Source organism: Microtus pennsylvanicus, chromosome 10, assembly GCF_037038515.1.
Source record: "Microtus pennsylvanicus isolate mMicPen1 chromosome 10, mMicPen1.hap1, whole genome shotgun sequence".
NCBI classification, from domain to species: Eukaryota; Metazoa; Chordata; class Mammalia; order Rodentia; family Cricetidae; genus Microtus; species Microtus pennsylvanicus.
The window spans coordinates 57,156,467-57,183,047 of NC_134588.1; the positions used below are offsets into that span (position 1 = coordinate 57,156,467).

At 41.4% G+C, this 26,581-nt stretch overlaps 1 protein-coding gene across 1 annotated transcript; it reads left to right on the plus strand.

Annotated features, from left to right (window-relative positions):
• The first annotated feature begins 12,864 nt into the window (after positions 1-12,864).
• Positions 12,865-24,623, plus strand: Ccdc181 (coiled-coil domain containing 181). Its single transcript, XM_075988460.1, has 6 exons — positions 12,865-12,970; positions 14,970-15,110; positions 16,515-17,462; positions 19,020-19,166; positions 23,528-23,682; positions 24,279-24,623. Exons 2-6 carry the CDS (start codon positions 14,994-14,996, stop codon positions 24,439-24,441), a joined length of 1,530 nt encoding a protein of 509 aa, XP_075844575.1. The 5' UTR covers positions 12,865-12,970; positions 14,970-14,993; the 3' UTR covers positions 24,442-24,623.
• Positions 24,624-26,581: the final 1,958 nt, after the last annotated feature.

Genomic DNA, 26,581 nt, shown 5'->3' on the forward strand with positions numbered 1-26,581 from the left:
AAAGCAAATATCCTGGTATTACATGAATGTTGAGTTATAGGTATTTGATAGTCTCAGCCATGTGATGATCTAATAATTAGCTAAATGCCCAACATTTTTTAAAGAAGGACACCTTCATAAAACGTTAAGATTAAAATGACAATGTTGGGCATACAGGACACTGCAAGTTAATGTGTCTGAATGGTAAAACAAGACAATATCTATTTCTTTTACTCGTGACATCCTTATAGATGATGCCTTCCGTTTCGTTAGCATGTTATATCCTCAGGAAGGTGAACAGTATTGATTCTCTAAAGCACTCGTCATACTGATTCTCCCGTTTTCTTCAGTAACGCTGTCAGGTGGGTTTTGAATATTTGCTTTGCACTCTACTGAGCTGCTGCTCCCTCGTTTGCAAACAAGACAATATCTCATGGGACTGTTGGGAAGGAATGGGAAGCACATTTAAAAACAGCGGTCGCAAGCACTCAGTATGGTTGAGAAATGAGTTCCATGGCCCTGGTTTTCCAGTCACAATTAATTTGTAGCTATCAATTTCAAAACTACTCTCGAACCAAATGTTTCGCTCAAAAAGAAAATCAATAGAAGCGATCCATGCTTCACCTTCTGCTTATCATTAATTTGTGGTTTTCATTGCTTCCTGAAATATAAAAGAGCCATGGTTCCTACTGTTAGATCACAGCTGCTACAGATACCTCTTGCCAAAAATCAATCTACTCCCTTTGCAGCTTGATTGCTAGTCCTCCCAACCCCCATGCTCTGACAGAATCATCAGGACAGCTCGCTGTGCTGTCTGTCATCTTGTAAGCCCCTCCTTCTTGAGGCTGCAAGAGAAGCTTATCGTCCTGCCTAGCACCTGCCTCTGTCCCGCTGGCCTGTATGCTAGGCCAGGCTAGAGCATGTGATGTGAAGCTGGCTTCCTCCCCTGGAACCTCTAAGAAACAGAAACCCCAATTTGTTCTCTGGAAAAGAAGGATCTGCTACTCCCATCAGCAGGGTCGTTTTCTATGGTTGGCTAGGATGGTAAGGAACAAGGAAGTTCACTAGTAAGGCATGTAATCTGATGGCAGCGAACAGGGCTAATTTTTGAGTAGCTACTAAGAGTGCTGGTTGAATTATCATTGTAATGGGACCCATGTAGGGGAGGAGGGCCCTTCTTGATTTCCAGCTGTAGAAATAGAAAAAGGGGAGTGGTTTTAGATTGGTAAATTAGCATTTAGCAATGTGTGCTCATATTTAAAAGCAGTGTAGGAAATTTAAAAATTTCCCCCAAATTTCACACCCTGAAGTGGAGACGCTCAGCCAGTTCTGATTCCCTCCCGAATCCTATAAATTGACAGTCGCTTCCCTTCAGTCCCGTTATGGAATATGCAATGGAGACAAAGGTGGAAGGAGTCAGACCCTGTTCAGAAAACAGGTCCATAAGGAGGGACAATGCCAGGCTGGGGAAGAGCAAAAGTCAGGCGATACACTGAGGGTTCTAACACGACCGGAAGAGAAAATGGGTAGCTGGCAGAGAAGTGAGCAGCACTGAGGTCCAAGTCACATGGGTGAAGAGAGACAAAGCTATGCAAACCCTCCACGTGAATTTCATTATCAAGTTCCTGAAGTCCAGGACAGCAGCAGGAGAGCAGAGGGTAGCATCCGGCCTGCAGAGGACTCAGTTCTGTCCATGTGCCTACCCACAGTTCTGTCCTGGCCTCTCCTCCACCAGGGGGATTCTGACCACCTATGGAAGTGAAAACCCTCCAGCCAGACAGAGCAGACAGGGCAGCTGGGCTTTAGGGAGTCTGTTTTAAAACTCCAGAAATAAATCAAATTGGCTTTTCTGAAATTCTTCCAAAATGCACATCGAATCTCTGAGTGAAGGAGATTGTTGGTGAATTTTGGTTATACACCCCTAGTATTTTAAACCTTCATAGTATGAACCCATACATGGCACCCACTCTATAATATTGTTTCTTACCAAACTGTCTTCCTTTAAAGTAAGCCAGTCGGGGATGGGGGGGATGACAACAGACGTTTCCAAACCATAATCTGACCTACTAAAAATCACAAGAGTAATTATGACTAAAAAGTAAAATTATCTCTCTGTTCAAATATTTGAAGTTCCCAGGTTTGCTCACTTGTTTAATGGGCTTACATCTTCTCCCTTCCTCCTCCTCTCACCCTCTTTAAGTACCAAAGTTCACAACTTGACTGTCAATATCACCTCCAGAATCATACTCAATAATTCCTGATGTTCTCAGAGTGCTGCCAAGAATGGGCCATGAGATCTAGATCAGCACTCACAGATCCAGCCCCTGGACCAAGAAACCTGATAGTGACATCTTGTTATGACTTGTGCTTAGATAATCAAGAGGCTATGGCCAGAGGCTGTGTTCACAATGAGAACTTATTCAAGCAACCAGCAAAAGATCTCCAAGTTCTAAGTTAACTCCTGGTTAGGTTTTGTATCGTCAATACCCCCTGCAAATATTTTCTCTGCATTTCAGGCTCATTGCCTGAGGCATAAGCCATTCCATGCTTACCCAAAGGCATGCCTTCATAAAAACAGAAAGAGATATGACTATGTTGGTGAGCTTGGTGGTGCATACCTGTAATCCCATCATTTGGGGGGCAGAAACAAGAAGGTGGCCACAAGTTCATTGCCAACTGGTCTATAAAGTGAGTTCTAAACCCTCCAGGGATACAGAGACCATGGAAGGTAGGCAGAAAGGTGGTAGGCAGGCTAATGGAAAAAAGTCAACCATTAAACCAGGAATAAATAGCTTTGTTTTGAAATGAGAATAGGCAAAAGAAAGCCAGAGAATGAAAAACATCAACTGTGGGTTTGGAACTGTTTCAAGAACGTGTGATCTAGTTCCACAGGAAAGGGGGCCAGCAAACACAGCAGGTTGAATATGGTTAGTTAGAGGCAGCATGCATTCTACAGATGTAAGAATGGAAGAAGCCCATGTCTACAAGGTAATACACAACTCCTTTAGCAGGATGCTTCAGGGTTGCAGACAGAGGTCCTTTTCTTTCTTTTATTAATTTTGTTTTTGTTTCATTTTTATTTATTTGTTATTTTTATTGCACTATACATTGTTCTCTGCCCCTCTCCCTTCCTCTCCCGTGACCCCCATGCTCCCAATTTACTCAGGAGATCTTGTCTTTTTCTCCTTGCTATTTGGATCCATGTATGTCTCTCTAAGGGTCCAGAGGTCCTTTTCTTTTAGAGTTTGTGAGATTATGACCAAAACATGTCCTCAGGGAGGGATGACAACTTTACGATCTTTTAAATGCCTACTGCTAGTGCCCACAAGAGTTAGAGAAAGCGTCAGAGAGAAAATGAAAAGTGAGAAATATAGAGGGCGGGTGGAAAGGAGGAGATGAAATCAAGAGAAGAGGTGAATTTGGGGGAAGTGCTTCCAAGGTTTCAAGCTGGGGGTGAGGGGCTGTTCCTTGTTCTGATGCTCCTTACTGTGTCAAAACACAGAAGAGAAAACAGAAATGGGGGTGGATCATTCTTTCACTCTGCTGGGGAGAGTGGGGGGGCGGGGATCCTGTGTTTTCATTTTAGACCTAGTAAGGCTGCACAAAAGTCCAGCTGCTTATACAAACTCATTCAGTGCTATATTGCGGAAATATTGGCTTCCCCCTGGCCGTTTCGGACTAGCCAAGTTGTGGATGTCTAACTATTTCAGAGACGTCTGGACAGTCGTAATGGAAACGAAGTCCCCTCACTAATTCGAACACCTTTAATAAACAAGTTTGGTCCTGGGATGGAGAGGTGTTTATTCCCAAAGAGCAGCGGCCTGCTGACTCTCCATCTCGTCGCTTTTCTTTCCAAAATGTTTGTTTCACATTAACTACATCTTTAGTCCAAAAATAAAAATTAAAAACAGACCACATTCCAGAATAACTGTAGTTAGCCATCACTGAGTGCTCAGAAATTTATAACACTTAGTATTCCTGTTTTCATAGTGCTCTACATTTAAATGACTTTATTTTTTCTTAAGTTCTTGAGGATTTAAATGTATGTCTCCATTCTCCCCATACAGCGGCCTGGAGAGCTGTATACCCCTGACTCTCTCCATTTGCACACGCTCACTGTCCCACTAAGGCTGTACAGAACAGTGGTCTTGATTCTGGCTTAGTGATCGTTGGCATCATCTGACTGATGTAGCTGAGTAGCTCTCCTTTCCATACAGCATCTCATGCACTTCATCCTGTTCCCCTTTCGTTATTTCTTACCTCTCCCCCCCAACACACACACACAATCACTGGTTCCCGTCCTCCTCCCAAATATCCCCCTTCTACTTTCTTGTTTTTTCTTCTACTGAAGTCTAGATTCCACGAATGAGAGAAAATATGTGCTATATTTATCTTCCTGAGTCCATCTTATTCTAGCACTATTCCTGCATATAATGTAATTTTGTTCCTCCTTCTGCCTGAATAAAGCTTCATTGTGGATATCTGCCACATTTTCTTTACCCACTCATCTATGGCTGGACATTAGGCTGATTAGTACAACGGCAAAGATGGGTGTTCAGATATGTTTCTAGTGCGCTGACGTAGATCTGTTTGGTATGTAGGCCTAGGAACGGCATAGCTGGACCATTTGTGGGGTTTTTAGAGACTACACCAGTTCCCACAGTGGTTGCACGCATTTGCCTTCTCACTAGCAGTGTGCCAGGATTTCTCCACTTCCCCCACATGGTACCATTTGTTGTGTTTTTCCTGAATGATAGTAAAATCTTCCTGAGATAAGATGGAATTTCAGTTTACTTTTACTTTTCATTTTCTTGGTAATTAAGAGTGTTAAACCTGTTGGGGTTTTTTGTTTGGTTGGGCTTTTTGTTTCTTTTCTGTCTTGTATGTTTATTCGCCATTTATACCTTTTCTTTTGAGAATTGTCAGATTGGAGACCAGATTATTTTTTTTTATTTTTTTTTCTGGGAGAAGGTGTTTACTTCTTTGAATTCCTTATGCATTCTGGATGATTAGTACCCTTCCAGGAGAGAAGCCAGCAGAGCCGACCAGAAGGCTTGCTGTCAAGTCTGATGACCCAAGTTTGATGCCAGGGACCCACGTGGTGGAAGGAGAGAACCAACACCCACAAGTTACCCTTTGAACTACACACACCTCACATGAATAAGTGAATGAATGAATGAATGAATGAATACATACAGATAATTCTTAAAGGAAGCATGATTGACAAAACCGGTCTCCCTTTCCTAACTTGCTTCTTCACTTAGGTTCAGAGCATCTCTTCCCACCGCACATCCCGTCCTTGGTTTTTGCAGCCTGCTTCTGAGTCCTCCCTCTATGTTCTGCTGAAGCTCTTTGGTGATTCCGTTTTTCTTTCTCACACCTCAACGTTAGAAAAGCCCAGGCTCCATTTGTATGTTCTCTTCTCACCTACACTACCCCCTCCCACCACACCTGCAAGTTTTATCCTCTCCGGTAACTTGACTACTCATACACTGATCTCTCCTAAAAGTTGACTTATGCCGGGGTTAAAGGCACGTGCCACCACCGCCTGGCTGCAAACTTTGAGTCTCTTAAGAAAACATTTTAATATGGATTTAACCTTAGACATTGGAAAAACACAGGATGAAACAAAAGCCATGTGCTGTTTTCTTGAGAGTTGCCTCCATTTAATCCTCTAAACAATTTCTTTTTTAAAGTGCTTCACATGTACAGCCTAAAGGTCACTTATGTGACCTCCATAAAGCATACTATTAATAATGTTATTATAGCTCATTTATCGGTGCTTTGCAATTACTATGAAAGTAGAATCTGTACTAACTTCTACTTTTATATTTTGGAATTTGCCACATAAAGTTTTCCTCAACATCCTTGACTCTGATTATAGAGTAGATAGGGGGAAAACAGCTGTTTTTTATGTTCTAACAAAGAAGTGATGAAAGTTGGGAGACGATTTAATCCAGTTGCCTTTCACTTCTCAAGGATGACTAATATTTCTGCTGTTGAGGTGTGTTTGAATTTTAGCGTTTTGAGAGTATTAATTCACTACCACATCAAATTCGAAGTATCCACCTTTACAACAAAATACACTAATGATAACTCTCACTAAACCAAAGCACATTTGCAAAGTTAGCACTTTTAAAGACCTCTTTCCCTAAAAGAAGCAGAGATACAGCCACAGAACTTTCAAAATGGATCCCTTTGGAAGTATTCATGTGTATATACTTTGCTTATTGAACCTGGAGATTACTGATTGAGCTAGGCTGCATGGATTGGGAGGTCCTCTTGTGTCCACCCACCCAATGCTGGGGTTAAAGCATGTGCCACTACACCTGGAATTCATTGTAAGCACTGGGGATCCGAACACTGGTCCTCATGCTCCCACAGCAAGCCAATGACCAGATGTGCCAGCTCTTAGATGCATCACATCTGCATCCTAGAGGGGAACAATTATGACACCTACTTAGATGACAAAATCTTTATAACCAGGAGAGGAAAGCCTTTTTATTAACTCAGCAGGCCCAGGTCTAACACCAAACACAGTGGTGGGGAACCAGGCCCTGTGCCCTAAGAGCAGGAACAAGACACGGATGTCCACTCTTATCTGAATGACAGAAGGTTTTCCCGGACAAGATATCCACAGAGGAACATCCCAGGCAGAGGAAAGATCAAAGATGGGCAGAAAGTAGCTTGTTCTAATCAGGGAGCAAAGGGGCGGTTAGGATGCTTGGCATGCTAGGAGGAGATGAGAGTGTAGGGCGAGAAGGGTCCTGATTCCTCAGGAGCTTGGAGGTGAGGTGGGGGTTTGGCATCTTATGCTAGTGTTACCAGAAAGCTCATTTGTGGTGGTGGTGTTATTTTGAGATATATTCTTTCTGTGGAGCCCAGGCTAGCCTGAAAGTCCTGCTTTTCCTGCCTTAGCTTCCCATATACAGGGATTACAGTCCTGAAGCACATCTTAAAACACATTCTGGTTGTTGTCAGGGCTCATTCAGTGTTGCCTTCGGTAATCTTGGAGCATTTACTCTTTACATTTCGATACAAAAGAAAAGATGTGCGCATTATCAGCTAAGATCAGCCAATGGCCTTATCATATCTAAGTTTTATAATGAGTCTAATAAATTTGACAACCCAGAGAAGATGTGTGTAGCCAGTACTACTGAATTGCCAAAGAAGGTAGGTAAACATTGACTAGAAGAACTTAAAGCCAATTTATAGTACAGCATTTGAAACACAGTCAAATTAATATTCTCAGGAAAATATGACAATATCTTCACACTTTAAAAAATAATCAATATCATTGTATAAAACCACCAGAAGGCATCTGTCTATGCCTTAGTTACAAAAAGAAAAAAAAAAGTTGCTGGGTGGCACAGGCACATATCTTTCATCTCAGCACTCAGAAGGGAGAGGCAGGCATATCTCTATGAAATCAAGGCCAGTCTGTTCTACATAGGGAGTTCCAGGCCAACCAGGGGTGTAAAGAGAAAGATCTTGTCTCAAAATAAAAGTTATTAAAGGATTGGAGGGGGTGTTAGTGGTAGAGCTCTTGCCTAGTGTGTGTGAAGCCATGAATGTGATCCCCAGCAACACACACACACACACACACACACACACACACACACACACACACCATTGAAAGTCTTCCTGAAATTGTTTGTTGTTCTTAGTGAAAAAGAAAACTGAAAAAAAAAATCACTTTAAAAGTAAATGCTAAGAAATGGGGTGTTTTTCTAACAAACCTGTATGTTTATCTTTCTGGTCACAAGACCATGTACACATCTTCCATACTTCCCCAGCCCCAAAGAATGTTGAGTGTGAAACTCGGTTCCAGAAAGCAGGCTCTTAGTGTCAGCATTCCAGAATTGCCTTATCTGCATCAGCAACTCGCCGGACCAAGGATGTTGCTCTGATTTCAGCCTCTGATTTCAGGGGCATGTTTTAGCCACATGAACGTTTTATAGTAGGTCATAACTGTCAATAAACCAAAGTGTCATCTTTGTTAGGTGATGTCAACACTAAAGAGCATAAGGGAATTAAGAATAGACAGATTATGAACCTACAAGGATTTTTTTTAAAATCATAACTGAGCAAAATGAAAAACACTGGCTTGAAGGATGTGTTAGCCCCTACTCTCATGATGTCAATGAGCAGACAGTGTTTATTTTGTCCTCAGTCAATAGTGTTTATACACCCTGGTAACCTCGCTTCTTCGTTTTCTAGTTTATTATTTTACTTGTCGTGTTAAATATTCTTGTCTGGCTGTAAAAGAAAAGGAACTTCTGGTATAAATCTGCACATGGAAAAAAGCTAAATGTACAGGCCAGTTTATTTAGTAAACGACACGTTCAACCATATGGACACTTACTTTCAGAGAGAAATTATTCATTAGGTGATAAAACTTGACTTATAAATAGAGGGTTTCCATGTCAATAATGAAGAGCATATGATGCCTGCTGCTTTCTTAGAAGGTAAACGGAAATAGATAAATTTTGTTTCTTTGCCATGGTGATTTATTCCTATTAAACCTTCGTCCGCAGTCAAGGGTTGGTCACGGGGTTTCTAATCATATAAAAGTAAGCCGGAGCCTCCCAGCAAGAAATCCCTTTAATCTTCTGCCCTGTGGGGCCAGGGCCTGCTATCAAAGTGCTGAACAAATCTAGGACCACGTGGAGGTAATTACACTGCAAACACCTCTTTCCTTAGAGCATTTGTTCCTAGGAATGTGCTGCTGGCATAAGAGCTAGAAACGAATTCGTCCTGAGCTGTGGGTCACAGTCAAACTTTAGTGTTCTGGCCTCCGGTGTGACTCAAGGGTAAATCTCAAAAGAATATTTGCTTGTTTGTTTGTTTAATTATTAGGTCTGTTATCATTATAACTATAGTTAGATATGAAATATCTCTGATATACCGTATCATATAACATAACTTATTCAGCATATGTGATGGTTAATATTGTCAACTTGTTTGGAATGAGACAGGCCTAGGAAATTAGGAGAGATTGACTCTGGGTATGGCTGTGAGGGTGTTTTGTAGCAAGGAAAAGCCGTCCTTAATGTGGTAAGCTGGGTTTCCAGCTGGAAAAAAAGGGGGTGAAAGGGAGAACAATCTAATACAGTCCCCCCCTCAGCTTTCTGGCTACCACAGGTGAGGAGTTGTCTCTGACAAACACTTCTGACATAACCCTCCACCTCGCTGCACCCCAGAAACACAGAGCATGCTAGCCTTGGCGTGCCACCCACCAAGGAAAGTCAAGCTTTCCTCCTGGGAAATTGCTTCTAGAAGGTATTTGTTAGCAATGAAAAATTTATTAACATAGTGTGTTTATTATTTTGTATTTTTGCTATTGTTTATTATTACATTCCTTGTTTTCTCTCCTTCCACAAGAAATCCCTCAGTTGAAGGCAATGAATATTTAAGTTTAAAAAACACTGTCTGGAGACTGGAGAGATGGCCCAGTGGTTAGGAGACCTTGACTGCTCTCCCAGTGGTCCTGAGTTCAATTCCCAGCAACCACATGATGGCTCACAACCATCTGTAATGGGGCAGATTCTGGTGTTCATGAAGACAGGACACTCATATACATAAAAGACATGAATAACTAAATCTTTTTTAAAACAGCAAAAAAACCCTAATTATATTATCAAATATTTAATATGCAAAATCTCAGTTTTAATAATTACTTTCAAACTACACAGGTTTTGTTTGTTTGTTTTGGGTTTTTGAGACGGGGTTTCAAACCTGAAACTCAGTCTGTAGACCAGGCTGGCCTCAAACTCACAGAGATCTGCCTGCTTCTGCCTCCCAAGTGGAAACCATACAGTCTTACAGTAATGAAGCCCTTACAGCCTCTAAATCAGTGGTTCTCAACCCGTGGGTCGCGACCCCTTCACAGGGATCTCCTAAGACCATTGGGAAACACAGATATTTATGTTATAATTCCGAACAGTACCAAAGTTACATTTATGAGATAGCAATGAAAATAGTTTATGGTTGGGGGTCACCACATAAGAAACTGTGTCAAAGGGTCAAAGGGTTGAAGCATTAAGAAGGTTGAAAACCACTGCTTCAAATGAATGAGCAGCCAGGGTAGAACACATAGGAGTAAAACACAGAAAATTAAAGCCACTTAAACATCCCATCTAATTTTTTTCACTAATTTAATTTTTTCACTAATCTCATCTAAATTTTTTCGCTAATCCCATCTATTATTTTTTTCACTTCTAGAACTGGCTAGAGAATTCAGAAATCGGAATTATGAAAAGAAAGCCAAAACCCAAAGGTCTGTGAGAGGCTTATGAACTTCATAATATCTTTCTATCTTGTAAGCCTTTTGCATTTGTTTTTTGCAGCTGGACTCTAGGTGGGGGTCAGGTTTCCAGTGGTTACAGTAGTTCACTCCAAACGCATGGAGCCGCATCTGACTTTTTAGTACTGAGTCACCCGCTACTTGTTGACGACAAAATCTTCTTACAATCTGCAAAAATCAGAATAGTTTCTATGAACTATACTCCTTTGAACATTCTATAGAATGTTTTGTCGCATCTTTTCAATCTTTCACACTTTGACAGATCTGATTTTTCTTTTTCTTTAAGTAAAATAATGTCTTTGCCAAGTCAAAGCATTTACAGAAGGTACCTAAATTTACACTGTATTTCTATGTATTGTATAATGAATAAAGACATAAATTGGGGTGGTAGTATCGATTGCTTAGATATTATTTTAGGATACATACATTTAAATTTCATAATTATAACTAATATTAAACAGTAGATAAAAAAATGTATTGCAATTTTACATACACCAAGTTCATGCACAGTCAATTTAATTCACAGATTTCTATACCCTACTGGCAAAATACAGTGACATATTGATAATTAACACTGACAAATCAAGTGAAAGATAACAGCAACCAAATTCCTCTTCTTCATGTACTTGGTTCTTCCTAAGTCCACCTTTTCTTCATTTTCTTCCCTTTGTGGGTCATTGGCAGCCTAAGTGGGCTCGTCTTGTAGGAGCCAGCCACGATAAGCTAAATAGAACCGGACCGCCCAAAGGAAGTTCTTTACTTCCAACCACTATCACCTGCCAGTGTAGGACTCAGCCATCGATAAGTTTAATAGAGGCCTGAGTCTCAGTAGTTTACCCCGAAGCAATACCTGGTTGCCGAAGAACCACAAACTGAGATTACCCAAGCACCACCCAAGAACAGACCATCCAAAGGAAATGCCTAATGTTCCAAGATAGGATCACTGCCAGCACACTCACCAGGACACCCCTAAACAAATGTCAGCCACCAATCAGGAGTCCTGAACCTCAGAAACCCTTCACCCCCACCTTTACTACTATAAAAACCCAACTCTAACTGAGCTCAGGGCTCTCCATTTATTCCAATACGTTAGCCATGTGGAGAGACCGAGTTTGCGAACTTGCATAAAATAAAGGCTCTTTGCTTTAACATACAGGACTCTGTCTCCTTGCTGATTTTTGGGGGACTTCATGGATGAAGGCATAATAATCTCAGAGAAAAGAGGGCATTAAAAGGCACTTGTGCATATGGTGGAGTGGGTACCTTGACCTGCTGGACTTGAAATTACAAAGTGTGACATTAGTATCCCACCATCATCCCCCTACTTGTGTGTAAATCGTGTACACTGGTGCTACTTCTCATTACTCTATTTATCGGAGTGTTGATTTTTAAAATGTCCTATTTTCTAAATATGTTCCTCTCTCATCTCTAATCATCAAAGAGTCCTTCCTTCTGTAAACTTCATTCTTAGCAGACAGCATTAGAAGGAAATTATGAAATCAGTTACACTTATAACTAAGTTGACCACAATAAAATTAGCTTGTAAACCTTACAATTAGTTCATAGAATAAATATTCATCAGACATTTTAGTGACTATATGGGTAAGGGATTGTACATGCTTAAAACCCTGTCTCGACTTGAGAGGGAGCACACAGTTCCATAGGAACGGATGCGGTTATTAACTTTTCCAAGGAAATGAGCAGCGACAATTTTATCCCTAGACCGCATTATTAATTTCCACATTATGTTTGCAATCACCGAGGGTGCCGCGATGGGCCTCAGTGGCTGGTGATGAGCCAAAGGGTTTCGTTTTATGCAGCACGCCAGCTGGCGTACTTCAAGTCAACAAAAGGAGTAGAAGCCTTCTGTATTCATACCTGCAGCCATCTCTATGGGCATGGCGGCCGTTCGTCTCCCATACTCGGTTTTATTTGTCAAAAGTAAGCTCTGGAGTAAACACTTCGCAGAAAACATTTCTGTTTTAATCTCCTCCCAATCCACCCTTTTTAAGATGAATTCTCACCTGTGCCACATTGCTCGCCTACCTTTCTGTTTGTATCCTATTTCGTGAGCTCCTTCCTGTCTGGATTGGTTATCTGCCCTGCTACCTGTTACCACGACCTGAATGTTACCTTATTTTCCTTTTATCCGTACAAATATTTAGGGAAGTTATGGGGAAACTGTAGCTGGTTGTCATGATAAGCTTGAATGCTAAACTAAAAGTTCTATTTTCTTTCATAACTCCTTCCTGTAAGTAAAATTTTGATTTTTTTTGAAAAAACTGAGGATCGAGACAGCAATTAACAATTTTCTATTTTTTAAAAATATTAACCTGAGAAAATGAAAACCGAAATGCACTTTTATAAGTCTTGGCAACAAATTCAAAATCTGTCGAGTTATACAAAATCCACGCCGGGGGCAGCAGTCCTTCGCCAGGCCCTCGTGCGGCGTGAAAACCGCAACGATGTGTGGATTCCTGGTCTGGGAAACCCTGGCTTGACGTGAGGTGCGGGTGTTCGCGGGGTGCGCTCTGCGGCTGCGCACGAGCCTACGGAGCCTCGGGAGTGGGGTGCCCGGATGAAGACCGAAGAGACGCGTCGTTGCCATGGCAGCCGGGTGCTGGTTGCATCAGGAGCCAGCCAGGGGGTGTCACCTTTTCCTCACCAGAGCTTAGAAAAGGAGAGGTAAGCTCCCGCGGCTATCTCTGTGCCCCCAGCCGCTGCATCTTCTACAGGCAGGAGGGCACTTGGCGGGAAAGGAGGGAAGGAGGACGCAGATTCTAGTGGGAGGACTAGGAAGAGGATAAACGTCTTGGTTAGCGGGGGAGGTGAGGTAGGTGAAGCTCTCGAGATGAGCTGTCTTTCCAGGATAAGCCCCAGGATCTCCCCAGCCTGGCACAGCATCGCTGCAGCCATGCGCAAGGGGAACCCCTCAGAGAGTGGCTTAGACGCCAGGTCTGCATTTTTGTCACATTATACCCCCTTTTCAAAGTTCCTAAATGTGAAAGGTGGCTTGCATGGAAAAAAAAATAGATATCACTCCTGAATGTTAGCTTCTACACACGGAATGCTATCCATTTAGTTGGTGCCAATTTAGGATGCTCAATACGAATTCAAATCATTGCCCAATTTTATTAAATATTAGTGTCAGAACTTGTAACAGATTGCAATTAAAAAAAATATTTCATACTACCGCAGTCTTAATCAGAATGCATCAGGTAGGATGGACCTGATGGTTTCATAATAGTGTGAGGTTTTGCTTAACTGCTTTTAAAAATAATTTTTAAGCTTTCTCGTTACAATTTTCTGGGTTCCTGGTGATGATTCAACAAGGATTGCTTAAAAGGTTATATAGGACAAGACTGAGCCCAAAGTATCAGATTAATGCCTTTTTCAATATTTTTAATCTGGGAATAAAGTTGTCAGCATAACGAGCATATATATATATATATATATATATATATATATATACATTATATATGCACACTGAGGTCTTTAGACACCTACCCACTCATGGATTTTCACAGACTTAAGAGCAAAGAATTCATTTCTACTGTAGTTCACTACTGAGGGTGGATCTGGCCTGAACCACTTTTGTAGATTTTTATTGATGATAAACTTTAAATGTGCGAAATTCACAGTAATAAGGTAGGAAATGCTAAGTCATACAATGCTACGGAAGGTATCATTGTATTCCAGTATGTACCATGCGTGTCATATGGACCATGTCCTGGTGATGGTGATTAAAGAACCGGAGGTGTGAATATCCCGTGACTCATCTGAAAGGCATAAGAGACTTGGCAACAAGACCCCCTGCTTATGTTGTTTGTTGACACAAGAGCCGGTGGCGGTGTTTCTTTTGGAGTTAGAGAATTCAACTACACTTCAGATTTGATGCAACTTCATCTAATTCTCATTCACGTTCCCTATGCCTTTTTCTTTTAACTTACATTTGTATGACTTTAATAGCTCCTAATATGTCTGATATATTTTTATTTGTTATATTGATTCTGGTTTTGAATTTAGCATTTTAGATTTCATATAGGTAATATTTTTTCTAAGTCATGATGTATAAAAGTCTTTGTTTAATAGCTCAGAGGTAGATTGTTAAGTAATTTAACCTGTCTTGACCGTGGATGTCGGCTTATCCAAGTCACCTCAAAATATTATTGCCCTCAACTTCCCACTGAGAAGTTATTGAAGCCTTATCTTTGAGTTTGTCAAGAAAGCCTGTTTTATATTTTTAGCTTAAAGGAATGTGAAAATTAAATATATGGAAAGAGTACAATTCATATTTTAGAAATGATTATTATCCAGTTAGCCGACTCCTTTATCAAATAGCTAAGAACTAAACCTCAACACAAAGCCCAAACTGCATCATTCGCTGCTGCAGTTTTGCTGATTGGCAGGGGCTGGGGAAAATCCCTTCCTAAGCCTCCATCTTCTTATCTACCGCAGAAATCTCATAGATTGGGGGTGGGAGAACTGGAGGAGGTGAAAGCATTGTTGGAAATGTCTGCCATGGAAATGCGTTGCCATTGAGGGGTGTGTACAAACACATTTACCCCGAACACTTCCTGTTACACGTTTCTATGTGGTAGTTAGCTTACCTGCGACACTGATCTCTGTCCCCATGCCACCTCTCAACTGGCTAAACACGCACCTTTATCTTTAAATCTTCCAGCATTGTTCATTGACAAGTGGAGAAATGGATGAAAGTAAAGCGATAGATTCAAAAGAAAGTGGGGAATATGAGGATGACTTTGAGAAGGACCTGGAGTGGTTGATCAATGATAAAGAAAAAAGTAATGGCAGCATAATAGAGGTACGTGTAAACCGCCAATAGTGCTCGTGACAGTCACATTTGGCAAGTGCTTCGCCACCTGGAAGGTTTTCCATTAATGGTATCGCAGTTAAACTTCGCAATGTTTTCTTTCTTTTTTTTTTAAAGATTTATTTATGTATTATGTATACAACATTCTGCCTCAATGTATTCTTGCACGCCAGAGGAGGGTGCCAGATCTCAGTACAGATGGTTGTGAGCCACCATGTGGTTGCTGGGAATTAAACTCAGGACCTCTGGAAGAGCAGCCAGTGCTCTTAACCTCTGAGCCATCTCTCCAGCCCCCTTGCAATGTTTTCTTGATGTGTATTGACTAAATACCATTATCCCCGTCTTGGAGATAAGAAGTGGAGACATCAGAGGATTTAAATTCTGTGCCTTAAAGCTTGTGTGCATGAGAATTAAAATGCATTTAACAAAGCTCAAGTGATAATGAAATTTTAATCTAAATAAATAATTAATATGATTTTATACATCAAAGGTGAAAGCCTGAAAAAATCATGTTTTTATACTTTTAATATAAATAAATCCTTTAAAAATATAATCTTCCAGCTAATAACTGAAACTTTAAGACAGAATTAGTGCTTGGGAGTAATGAAGATAGAGGAAAAAATAAAGGATTGATCTGAGACACACACACACACACACTTGTAGAAGTATATTACCCAGGATGCTGTGCTATGGTTCCGATATATGGAAGGGAAAGTCAGGAAACGTGAACCTTCCCCAGCTGTTCCTTTTGCCAGTGTGCTCTTGCTTGCGCACGTGCACACACACTCAGCACATATATACTTATATATAATTAGTGTCAATAAATGGTGATGTAACAAAGAATATGACTGGATATCAAATGAGGTGACTTTAGAAGGCCAACAATAAGAATAGCTATTCAGATTTGAGGGAATTAACGGGGAGAGTCTGAGGAAATGAAGGCAGTGGGTTTTATAGATTTAAGGCCATCTTGATTTGTTACGTGGTAAAGTCGTAAATGAAGCAGAATATTTGGGGAAAAGGAAAAAGTGAAGCTTCTCTGAGGCCAGTTTCATGCATCATATTAGAAGTGTCCAGAAGGAGTGGAGGCAGAGCTCTCCTGAGAGGCGAGGTGGAAGTAATGTCTTGCAGCTGGAGCAGCTCCAGATGTGGCGCAGAGGGTTGAAGAGTTAGAGCATGATAATGAGGACTCATTGTTTTCCCGGTATTTCTCTGAGGTGCTCAAAAGTATGCCTTATAATATTATGAGTAAAGTGTAAGCCAGAAGCGCTTAAATTCCCCTGTGTATAAAGTAAACTGCATGAACAGAAAAAAAAATCCATTTCAATTGTCCCCCAAATAAATGACCAGAATCTCAATTGTACTGGTAAGTAGAGTCTCATGTCTCTTTTAAAGATGGCTTGCAAGAAGGAAGATGATCTTGACCAGGAATTAAAAGAGGATGAACCAGAAACAGAACACAGCCAACAGCTCTCTGATCCAGATAAACCCCTAAAGGACGAGGCCTCCCTCAGAAGAAATGACTTCATTTCCGTCCCAAGCATTCAGCCCTTGGATCCCATATCAGACTCAGACAGTGAGAACTCCTTCCAGGACTTCAAACAGGAAAACCAGAGAGAGCTGGAGGAAGACGAGGACGAGGAAGTAAGGAGATATATTATGGAGAAAATTATAGAGGCGAACAAGATCCTACAGAATCAAGAGCCTGTGAATGATAAAAGGCAGCGAAAACTGAAGTTCAAGGACAAGTTAGTTGATTTAGAAGTCCCACCGTTAGAAGACAGCGACACTTGCAAAACTTTCTCAGAAAACGAAAACAATATGTCTGGAAAACTGTCTCAGCTATGCATTTCTGGTGACCTAGGACAAGAGAAAGTGCTCCTGTCAGTTCCAGACAGCAGCTGTGAAGACAACGATAGGAAGATACTGGTAGAGAGAGACGGGAAGTTTGAACTTATGAATTTACAAGACATCGAGAGTCAGGGCTTTCTGCCTCCCATTAATACTGCTAACAGTACAGACAATGAAACCCCCCAGTTGCCGCTCAGGTCTCCCACCCAGTCTGCTGGTGGTGTCAAGAAAGAAGAGCCTGCAGCAAAGGTTCACACTGTGGCTGTCTCCCCAACAGAGGAGCCACTGGCTCAAGTCCCTCAGCCACCACCCAACCCCAAGATTCGTCCAAGCTCTGCTGTCAGCCCAGACCTAAATAAAAGAAGCAGGAGATCTAATCACAGGATACAGTCTGCCAATGTCTCTTCAGTGACCTCAACGTATTGTCTGTCACCACGGCAGAAAGAACTCCAAAAGCAGCTAGAACGGAAGAGAGAAAAGCTAAAGAGGGAGGTAAGGAGAAAGGCCGGTAGGCATTTGCGTTGAAGGGGGAGTGTATTTTTTATATTTTATCAGTGACACAAGGCAGGGATTTTCTTATTTACTTTACTGTTGTTAAATTGCTGGCGTAAGTGTTGAAAGTGTGTGTGTGTAACATTTTCACTACCTTGACCCTTTCTCGTAAACAACACAAAAGATGGTAGAACATCTACATTAGAGCCAGACAAGATTTCAGAAATGACACTGTCATTTTAAGGGTTATAGGAGATAGGTGAGAATCAAGTCTTACATGGCAAAAGGAAGGCACCAAGTAGAGGCAACAGGCTAACTTGCATTATCGTTATTTTATCTGTGTGCACTTCATATAATTTTATCTGTGTGCACTTCCTATATCTCCTGTATCTACAATTCCTTGATGTCAGGGATTTTGGTTTTAGATTGAGAATGGAGCTTGGCTGAGGACGGAGCTCGGTGGTGGAGCAGTGTCTAGCATGTCCACTCCTGGGGAAGGGAGAGTAGAGCCCGATATCCCTAATGAAATGCTTCCCAATGCCACCTGAAATCTCACATGACGAGAATAGCAAGGAAGAAGTCCAATGCCTCAGCCACACTGACACTGTACGATCACAGAGATTCCGGCTCGTATCTAACTTGTAGCTTGGTGCTGTTCCTACTATATACTCTGTTCTTATCCTCTCCGTGACTACCTTACAGATCTACAGAATGGATGTAAGTAGCTTCCTTCAGGTTTTGACAGCTTCTTTTTATGACAGTTAGATGAGTAATTCAGATACAATTTCATTTTTCCTTAATAGTTAACCAAGTCTCTAAGTGAGCTTCTGATAGCAGCAAAAGTACTAGTTTAGGAACATCAAACTAGTTCCTAAAACATTTTAATAAAATATTTTAATAAAAAATTTCAAACACCTATAAAACAATATAACTCTTTTATCCTTATCAGAAGACTCAAATTTTGGCGTATTTTCTGTTTCCTGTTTTTTTTTAAGCTCAGTTAATGCTTTAATTTTAGTATTTTGCTGCTCTGAGGATAGAACCAAGGTTGCTAGGAGCATTCCATCAACTAGCTACATTCCCAACATTGGTTAAAGTGTTTTTAAGTCAAGGCATCGGCCACATTCTTTGTTGTCTGCGTGTATTTCCCCCACATTACTGAGTGAGTAAAGTATTTTATTTCACAACTGCAGTACCTTCATCACAATTAACAATGAAAACGCTCAGGCAATTGACAGTGCTTCTAAAATGTGCTGTTGTTTGCATTTAAGTAATTTAGTTAATTGGTACCAAAAGTAACTTAAGAGTTGACAAACGATATATAGCATTCTCAATGGCCTGTAAGGAACACCGTGTAACTGTACTCTTGCCTGGCTTAAGTGCCTTACAGAACTTCTTACAGGAATTAGAGGCCACCCTATGTGTGAAAGAGAGAAATTTTCATTTGGAAAGTTTTGAGGTGGGGAATCCTAATTTCAGAACTCAAATGGCTCTATTCGACTCACATACGGCTTCATGAACTTTCCACTAACGCCTTTTCATGATCCCCCCTCCCAGGAAGAACAACGCAAAAGAGAGGAAGAGAATGAGAAGAAGAAAGAGAACGAGATGGTGTTCAAAGCATGGCTACAGAAGAAAAGAGAGCAGGTCATCGAGATGCGGAGAGTCCAGCGGGCCAAGCAGATCGAAGACATGAACAGCAGGGTGAGAGACGTCCCCCGTGAGACCCAGCGTCAGATACGGAAGGGAGTCAGGAGGAGGAACGGGGCCCAAGCCTAGCCCTGCATAAGGTGCCCTGTGCATGGACGGCTCTGTCGTTTCCTCAAAGCCTGGCAAAAGTCAGATAATTCTAACTGTATTCCAACTTGCCTAGCCCAGAAAATAGAAATTATTAATTCACATTTCAAGGCGTTTTAATTGTAACATTTAAGGTGGATGAATATACACACATCTCTGCTTACAAACCTACAGACTGGTGTCGCTTGAGAGTTGTCAGAAATCAAAGTTAAAAATGCCAATTTTTAAATTTGTTTTACTTATGTGTCTGAGTGTTTTGCCTACATGTGTGTTTGTGCACTGTGTGTGTGCCCGGTACCTGAGGGCATCAGAAGAGGACATTGTATGTCCTGGAACTGGAGTTACAGACAGCTGTGCACTGCCATGGGGGCTGAACCCAGGTCCTCTGGGAAAGCAGCCAAGTCTCTTAACCAGTCAGTCATCTCTCCAGCTCCACAAAATTAATTTAAAAAAAAAAACCTGAAATACAGGGGCTGCAAGACTGGCTCAGCTTTTGAGAGCCCCGCCTACCCTTTCAGAGCACCCAAGTTCATTCCCGTCACCCATAGGGGTTGGTTCCCAGCTGCCTGTAACTCCTGCTCCAGGGGATCAGATGCCAGGCCTTGGGCACCCACAGATACACATGCATACACATGAATGAATAAGAATTAAATCATACCATATATTATTTAAAATTTTTACCTATTTTAGTTTTAAAAGTTCATTATGTGGTTGCTTTCACTTCATCATGGACATCTTTCTAGGCCTTTATTTTAACTATCTAACTTCTATTCCATTCTTAACTAACTTGTTCCTTGTTCCTCATGAAGGATTAGATAGGTCTCAATATTTTCAATATTCGGTATCTCTGTGCTTCAGTAAAGCTGCACATTATATGAGGAACATTAAGAAGACTGCAAGGAAGTTCCTTCAGGGTAAAATTTAAAACTTTTGAATGTTCAGAGTATTAATTTTTGCGACATGTAATCAGCCACCCAAGTTTAAAACAATTTCTAGTTCCTACGCTAGTGAGTGATATATTTTCCACAGTTCATTTACCACAGTTTGGCTAACACCATGTGTGATTTATCTTCCTAGTTTGTCTTGACGTTAACTTTGTTTGTCTTGACGTTAATACTATCGATTCTAGTGTGTGTGTGTACAGGTTTGTGTTTGTGATATAGTAAAAAGGACATGAATACTGGTTTCATCCTTGGTTCTTGCCCAGAGCTGCTAAAATCCTGTGTTGCTCCTGGAAGAGCAGGGATGCTAAGTGGTCTTTTGTTCTAGTATTTGGTTTTGTTCTAGTATTTGGTTTTGTTCTAGTATTTGGTTTTGTTCTAGTATTTGGTTTTGTTGTAGTTTTTGGTTTTTGATTCTGGTTGCTGGTAGGGAGAACCTCATCCCTGAGGGGTTTCTGAGCCATGTGTGTCTGGTTCTAAAGGAACAGCTCTGGATGAGAGCTGATGTCTAGAAACACTAAGTCATGATCAGGGCTTGGAACTTCCTGTTCCTCCTCAAGGATAGGAAGTGGGGAGGGAGAGGCTAACCTGGGCTAATCCATAAACCTTCTATGAAGCCTTCAGCAGATTCCTGACCCCAGGGGTTTGAAGAGCTTCCCGGTTTGTTAAACTGAATGCTGCTGTCCCCTGGAGCAGATTGAGGAACTTCAAGCCCCTTCCCATTTGCCTTTTTCAGGGAACTCCGTTCTTCTGCCTTCTTTATTCTTATGCGTGTGTAAGAGAGGGTATCTGCAGGAATATATATGTACCACATGTATGCCTAGTACCCAGGAAGGCCATGAGAGGTCATCAAATTCCCTGGAACTGGCATTATAGGTGGTTTTGAGTTACCACACTGGTCCAGTTAACTGAACCTGGGTCTTCTGTAAGGGCAGCACTATCTCTGACCTATTAGCCCCTCTTCTTACATTCTTTCTGTTGTTGTTTGGTTTTATTCTGTTTCTTTTTAAACAGCCTTGCCATATAGCCCAGGCTAGCTTCTGTGTAATAAGAGCGCCAAGTGTATCTTTTAACTTGTGAAGAACTTGGTTTCTTTCTGCCTCTTCTCACCAGTGCTAGTGCTACACCTAGCCACATTCCTTTTTAGAGGTTTGTGTGCGCTGCAGGGGTGGGGTGGCTGTGCTTGCCACATTGCAGAGGTCAGAATACAGCTTTTGCGAGCCAGTTCTTTCTTTCCACCTTGTGGGTGCCTGGCATAGACCTCAGATAGTTAGATTTGGCAACAGACTCCATTACCCACTGAGACATCTGGCCACTCCTATATCCTTTAGTAACACTGTGAACCCTGAAGGGTAAGTTCTTCCCTGAGTTCTGTGAATTTCTCTAGTAAATTCACTGAGCCGAAAGAAAAGGTCATGTACACTTATGCAGCTGGTCAGTCGGAATTAGGGATCGAAATCAGTTTTATTTTTCTCATTGAGTTTTATAATAAGGGTTTTGATTCTTTACCCATTATATCTGCTATAAATATTTTTCTAGTCTAATAAAAGGCTAATTAGGAGTTTCAAAATTACTACAAATATTGATACTTTCAGTCTTTATATTGTTAGAGCAAAACTTTCAGTGTTCCAGTTGAGAAAACAGTAAAGGAGTAGATAGGAAGGTCCCCTACAGGTGACCAGAGCAGATGAAAAATCAAAGAAATGCGAAGTAAAGTTGCCATGTATCCACTGTAGCGGTTTTTCTGGTGCTTATTGGATGGCACATGCTGTCTCGTGTACAGGAATAGAGTCCCAACCAAAGCAGGGATATTCTGCCTTCCAGAGCACATGAAGAACGGGTTTCTTAACATTTGAAAATCCCTAGAGGGTGGAGAGATGGCTCAGCACCTGAGAGTGCCTGCTCCTGTTGTAGTGCCTCAGAGCGGGGCTCCTCACCCTCGGGTCAGGTGGCTCACAAGTGCCCAGAACTCCTGCTCTAGGGAATCCAATGCTGTCTGTGTTTCACAGGCACCTGCACACATATGCATATATGCACAGACACATACACATAAGTAAAAAATAAATATTAAAAATTTTGGAATATAAAACAAAATGTTAAGTGATAAATACTATGAAAAAGATATGCGAAATCGTGTGTGTGTGTGTACATTCAGCAATAATTAGTTTAGTTTTTCAAGGATTTATTTTCACTTTATGGGTATGGGTATTTTGCCTGCATGTTTGTCTGTGTGCCACAAATGCTCAGTGCTGGTGAAAGCCAGAAGGGGCCAGTGGATACCCTCAACTGGAGATAGAGATGGTTGTGAGCTATCATGTGGCTTCTGGGAGCTGAGCCTGGGTCCTCTGGAAGAGCTTGGCAGTGCTCTTAACTGCTGAGCCATCTCTCCAGTCCCAATAATTAGTTTTGAAGATGTACCTAGCAGTTAAGTATCTTCTGACAGATGCTGTTAAAACTGAAGAATGTACAATTTAGGAAAAGGTTAACACAGTGTTGAATTACACATTAATAATCTGTGCTCCATGGAATGTTCAGGAACTACTCCAAAGCCTACAACCCATTCCATTCTTAATTAGATGATTGTATCTTTGGGGAAAAGTATTTCATTAGGCAAAAAATTCACTCTGAAAACCAAGCTGTTACTTTTCTCCTTTAGTTGATTTCTCAGTAAGATTATTTGTGGCTGTGCTGAGGATGGATCTCAGGACACTAAGCATGCCACCCAAAGGCTCCTAAGCTCCACTCCCCATTTGCCTCAATAGGATGTGGGTAATTAGCCCCCCATAATCACATAGGGAGTGACACTATTAAGAGGTGTGGTTTTGTTCTAGTGGGTATGGTCTTCTTGGAGGAAATGTGTCACTGTGGGGGCAGACTTTGAAGTTTCCTATGCTCAGGATACTGCCCAGTGTGTCAGTCAACTTCCTGTTGCCTGTAAGATGTAGGACTCTCAGCTACCCCAGGTGTGCATGCTGCCATGTACCTGCCATGATGATACTGAACTGAACCTCAAAACTGTAAACCACCCCAACTAAGTGTTTTCTTCATAAGAGCTGCCATGGCCATGATGTCGCTTCCCACCTATGAAAACCTAACTAAGACAGGATGAAAGAAAAGAGATGGGCTAGGGCTGCTTCCTTTCAGAGCACGATCAGGGATGGTGGAGGAAACAGTGCATTTGAATTGGGTGCTAGGAATGCACCTTAAAGTTGGTGTTCTGCAGACACTGAATTGAGAACCTGCCATCTTAAAGAACTTCATTAGGGCTTTAAGAGGTAGTGTTAGTTCATGTGAATTAAACAAATCTTGTGTTTTTTTCTTACTCAGCAGGTGAACCGAGACCCACAAGCGGCCTTCCGATTATGGCTTAAGAAAAAGCACGAGGAGCAGATGAGAGAAAGGAAGACAGAGGAGCTCAGGAAGCAGGAGGAATGTTTGTTCTTTCTGAGAGGAACGGAGGGCCGTGAGCGGGCCTTTAAACAGTAGGTCACCGCGCCTTCACAGTGTGGAAAAGCCAGCACATCTCTCTTCTGTTATCTGTATGGGGTCCTGAGCGTACAGACCCCACTTCAGAGCGTTAGCCTCTGGGAAGGTTGGAGAATGCAGTGAAGGCTGACTCCACTTGTACCAAGTTCCTCCCTCTCTTCCGCCCCCTCTCTTCTCTCTCCATCCTTCCCCCTTCCTCCCTCCTTCATTTCTTCCTTCTCTTCCTATCTATATCTTTCTAAACCTTTTATTAGAAAAGGAAAAGTACATGTGCATTGAGGACAAGGACGATCACTTCATCATCCGGAAATCTAACCATGATTATTAGCACTAGAATACCTGTCTTCTAAATATTTCTTTGCAAACTTATTCACAAGAAAATAGACACTGTTGTTGGGTGGTGGCATTTGATCCCAGGTATAAACTTCCTTCTTGAATGAGCCTGGGAAATAAGCCTGAAATGTTTAGTTACTACTTTAGCAATTTTGTCTTTTGACCCCATTTCATTATTAAAAATGTTAATTTTGTATGTTTATAGATGAGAAGCTTACAATATGATCGTCACCAAATCTGACCATGCCTCTTTCTCCAGGTGGCTCAGAAGAAAACAGATAGAAAAACTAGCCGAGCAACAGGTTGTCAAAGAGAGAGCCAGGCAGCTCCGGCTGGAAGCACGGCGCTCTAAGCAGCTACAGAGCAACCTGTACAACATGCCCGAAGCCAAGTCTTTCCGCTTTACTGACCAGTACAACTGAAGCTGTCTGGGAAAGCCTGTATTGGAAACTGCTGTCGCCAGAGTTTTGTATGTTATTTCCCATGGAGCCTGTGTCTTGACAATACTCGAAATTACAGAGTGGGATTTGTCTTTTGGTAATGCTGATGGTGAATTTTTATTGTCTTCACACTAGCACAAAATAAACGTCTCTCAAGTGTTGAATGTGTTGTGCTGCCTTGTAGTCTGTTTAGCAAACTGAACAATGAAGGGACTCTGTGTTCTGCCTCTAAACGTATTAACATTGCTACCCAGAAGGCCAGAAGAAAGGCATACATTTCATTCCGAGTTCCTGCGATCATTTAAAATACTGCAATGGAGGGGCAGCAACATGGCTGTCTATAAAGTCACGTGTCACCAAGTCCGATGGCCTGAGTTCAATCCCTGGCCTCCACATGGTGGAAAGAGAACTAGCTCCTGCCAGCTGTCCTCTGACCTCCAAATACACTGTGGAGCACACGCTCTACATCCCCACCACAAACTAAGTAAATGTAATAAACATTTAAATCTTTCAGTAGAACATGTCGGAATGACAAGTTTCTATCCAGACTTTACACAAAGTTTTGTTTGTCAAAGTTGGATTTTAGTGCTGGTGACTTAGAGTGTAGAGCAAGTATCACCTGTCAGTACCACAGGAAGAAAGGCAACAACGTGGTTTTTCTACACTTAATCCTACTTTGTGCATAAAACATGTCTAATAGTGTTTTCAAAGTCATTGTGGATGCTTTACATAATACAATCCGATGACCTCCATTTGTCTAACGTGTGTGTGTGCACACATGCATTTATTCACAGAACCTTTTAGTGTGTATTTTATAAGAATTGGAAGATGCAGAGAGAATGGTTTATTCCTGTATCTACTTGATTGTTAGTTTGTTTTGGGTTCATAGGGTTTTGTAACCTAGGTCGGCCTTGAACTTAGAGTCTTCCCGCCTGTGCCTCAAGTACTGGTGTTAGGTGTGGGCCACTATGCCTTATGCCTATTTCAACTTTTGTAGCACATCAAGCAGTCTTACATTTCACTCTAATTGGTTTTGAATTCATGTGCAAACTTCACAATACTTAATATAGGCTCAAGATATGACTTCAGAGCGAAACTGAGTAGTGCTGATGACACATGGTTCCCTGTGCTTGACTCATGAGTAAAGATATTTGGGGGAAAATGCAAAACCTGTCCCGTCTGGAGTAATTGTTCTACGTAATTTTTAAGGAAATTATATGTTTCATTATAGGAAGAAATGGGATAAACCTTAGGGTTGGGCTTGGGAGCAGGAGGAAGCAGGATATTAGGATAGGACAGTGCACTAATATTTCTAAATGCTAAAGATACTACCATATATCTGATAGTACACAAGTATTGTCATGTAGGTTAGCTGGGAAAGACAAACAAAAATATTGGCTGCCCCCAACTTTTTTCCTTTAATTTTAATGAGGTGAGCTTCATATAAAACTAATTCTTTAAACCATAGTCAAGCAGCGCTTAGCATATTTATAAATTAGGCAAACTCTCTTTGTAGTTCCAAGATGATTCTATCACTCCTGGTAGTCCATCCCTGTGACCAGCCACTTTCAAGGCCTCTTTCTCCACACTTCCTCTGAGCTGATACTATGTGTTCTCTGTCTATGGATTTGCCTATTCTAGAAATTTCACAGTTAAAAACATGATCTTGTATGTGTGGCTTCTTCCACTTGGCACAGTGCTTTGGAAGCTCTCCCACAACATAGTGTATATATCAGTATTTAATTCCTTTTTATGGAGGAAAACATTAGCATTCTGCTCATCCGCTCATTGCTTGGGACACTCCTGGCTTTTGGTGTGGTGAGGAGTGCAGCTGTGAACACCACATGTGTACATAGTTAAGTATGGTTTTCTCCTGGATGTGTGCTATCACATGTATACACACTTAACTCTGTGTTTTCTCCTGGATGTGTGCTATCACATGTATACACACTTAGCTCTGTGTTTTCTCTTGGATGTGTGCTGCAGACGGGATGCAGTGTGTAGAACACTATAGAGTTTGTCAGTGATCCCCATGGCAGACACACCATTTCACAATTTGACAGACACTGAACAGATTTGCATGGTCCTAATAACCAGCTATGTGTGGTTGTTGGCCATTTGT

Bases quoted from the DNA above. Each gene is read 5' to 3' on its own strand.
- Ccdc181 (XM_075988460.1), top strand. From the start codon at position 14,994: ATGGATGAAAGTAAAGCGATAGATTCAAAAGAAAGTGGGGAATATGAG. The intron at 17,463-19,019 runs GTAAGGAGAAAG...CCCCCCTCCCAG, and splicing joins GAGAAAAGCTAAAGAGGGAG to GAAGAACAACGCAAAAGAGA. The intron at 23,683-24,278 runs GTAGGTCACCGC...CTCTTTCTCCAG, and splicing joins CGTGAGCGGGCCTTTAAACA to GTGGCTCAGAAGAAAACAGA.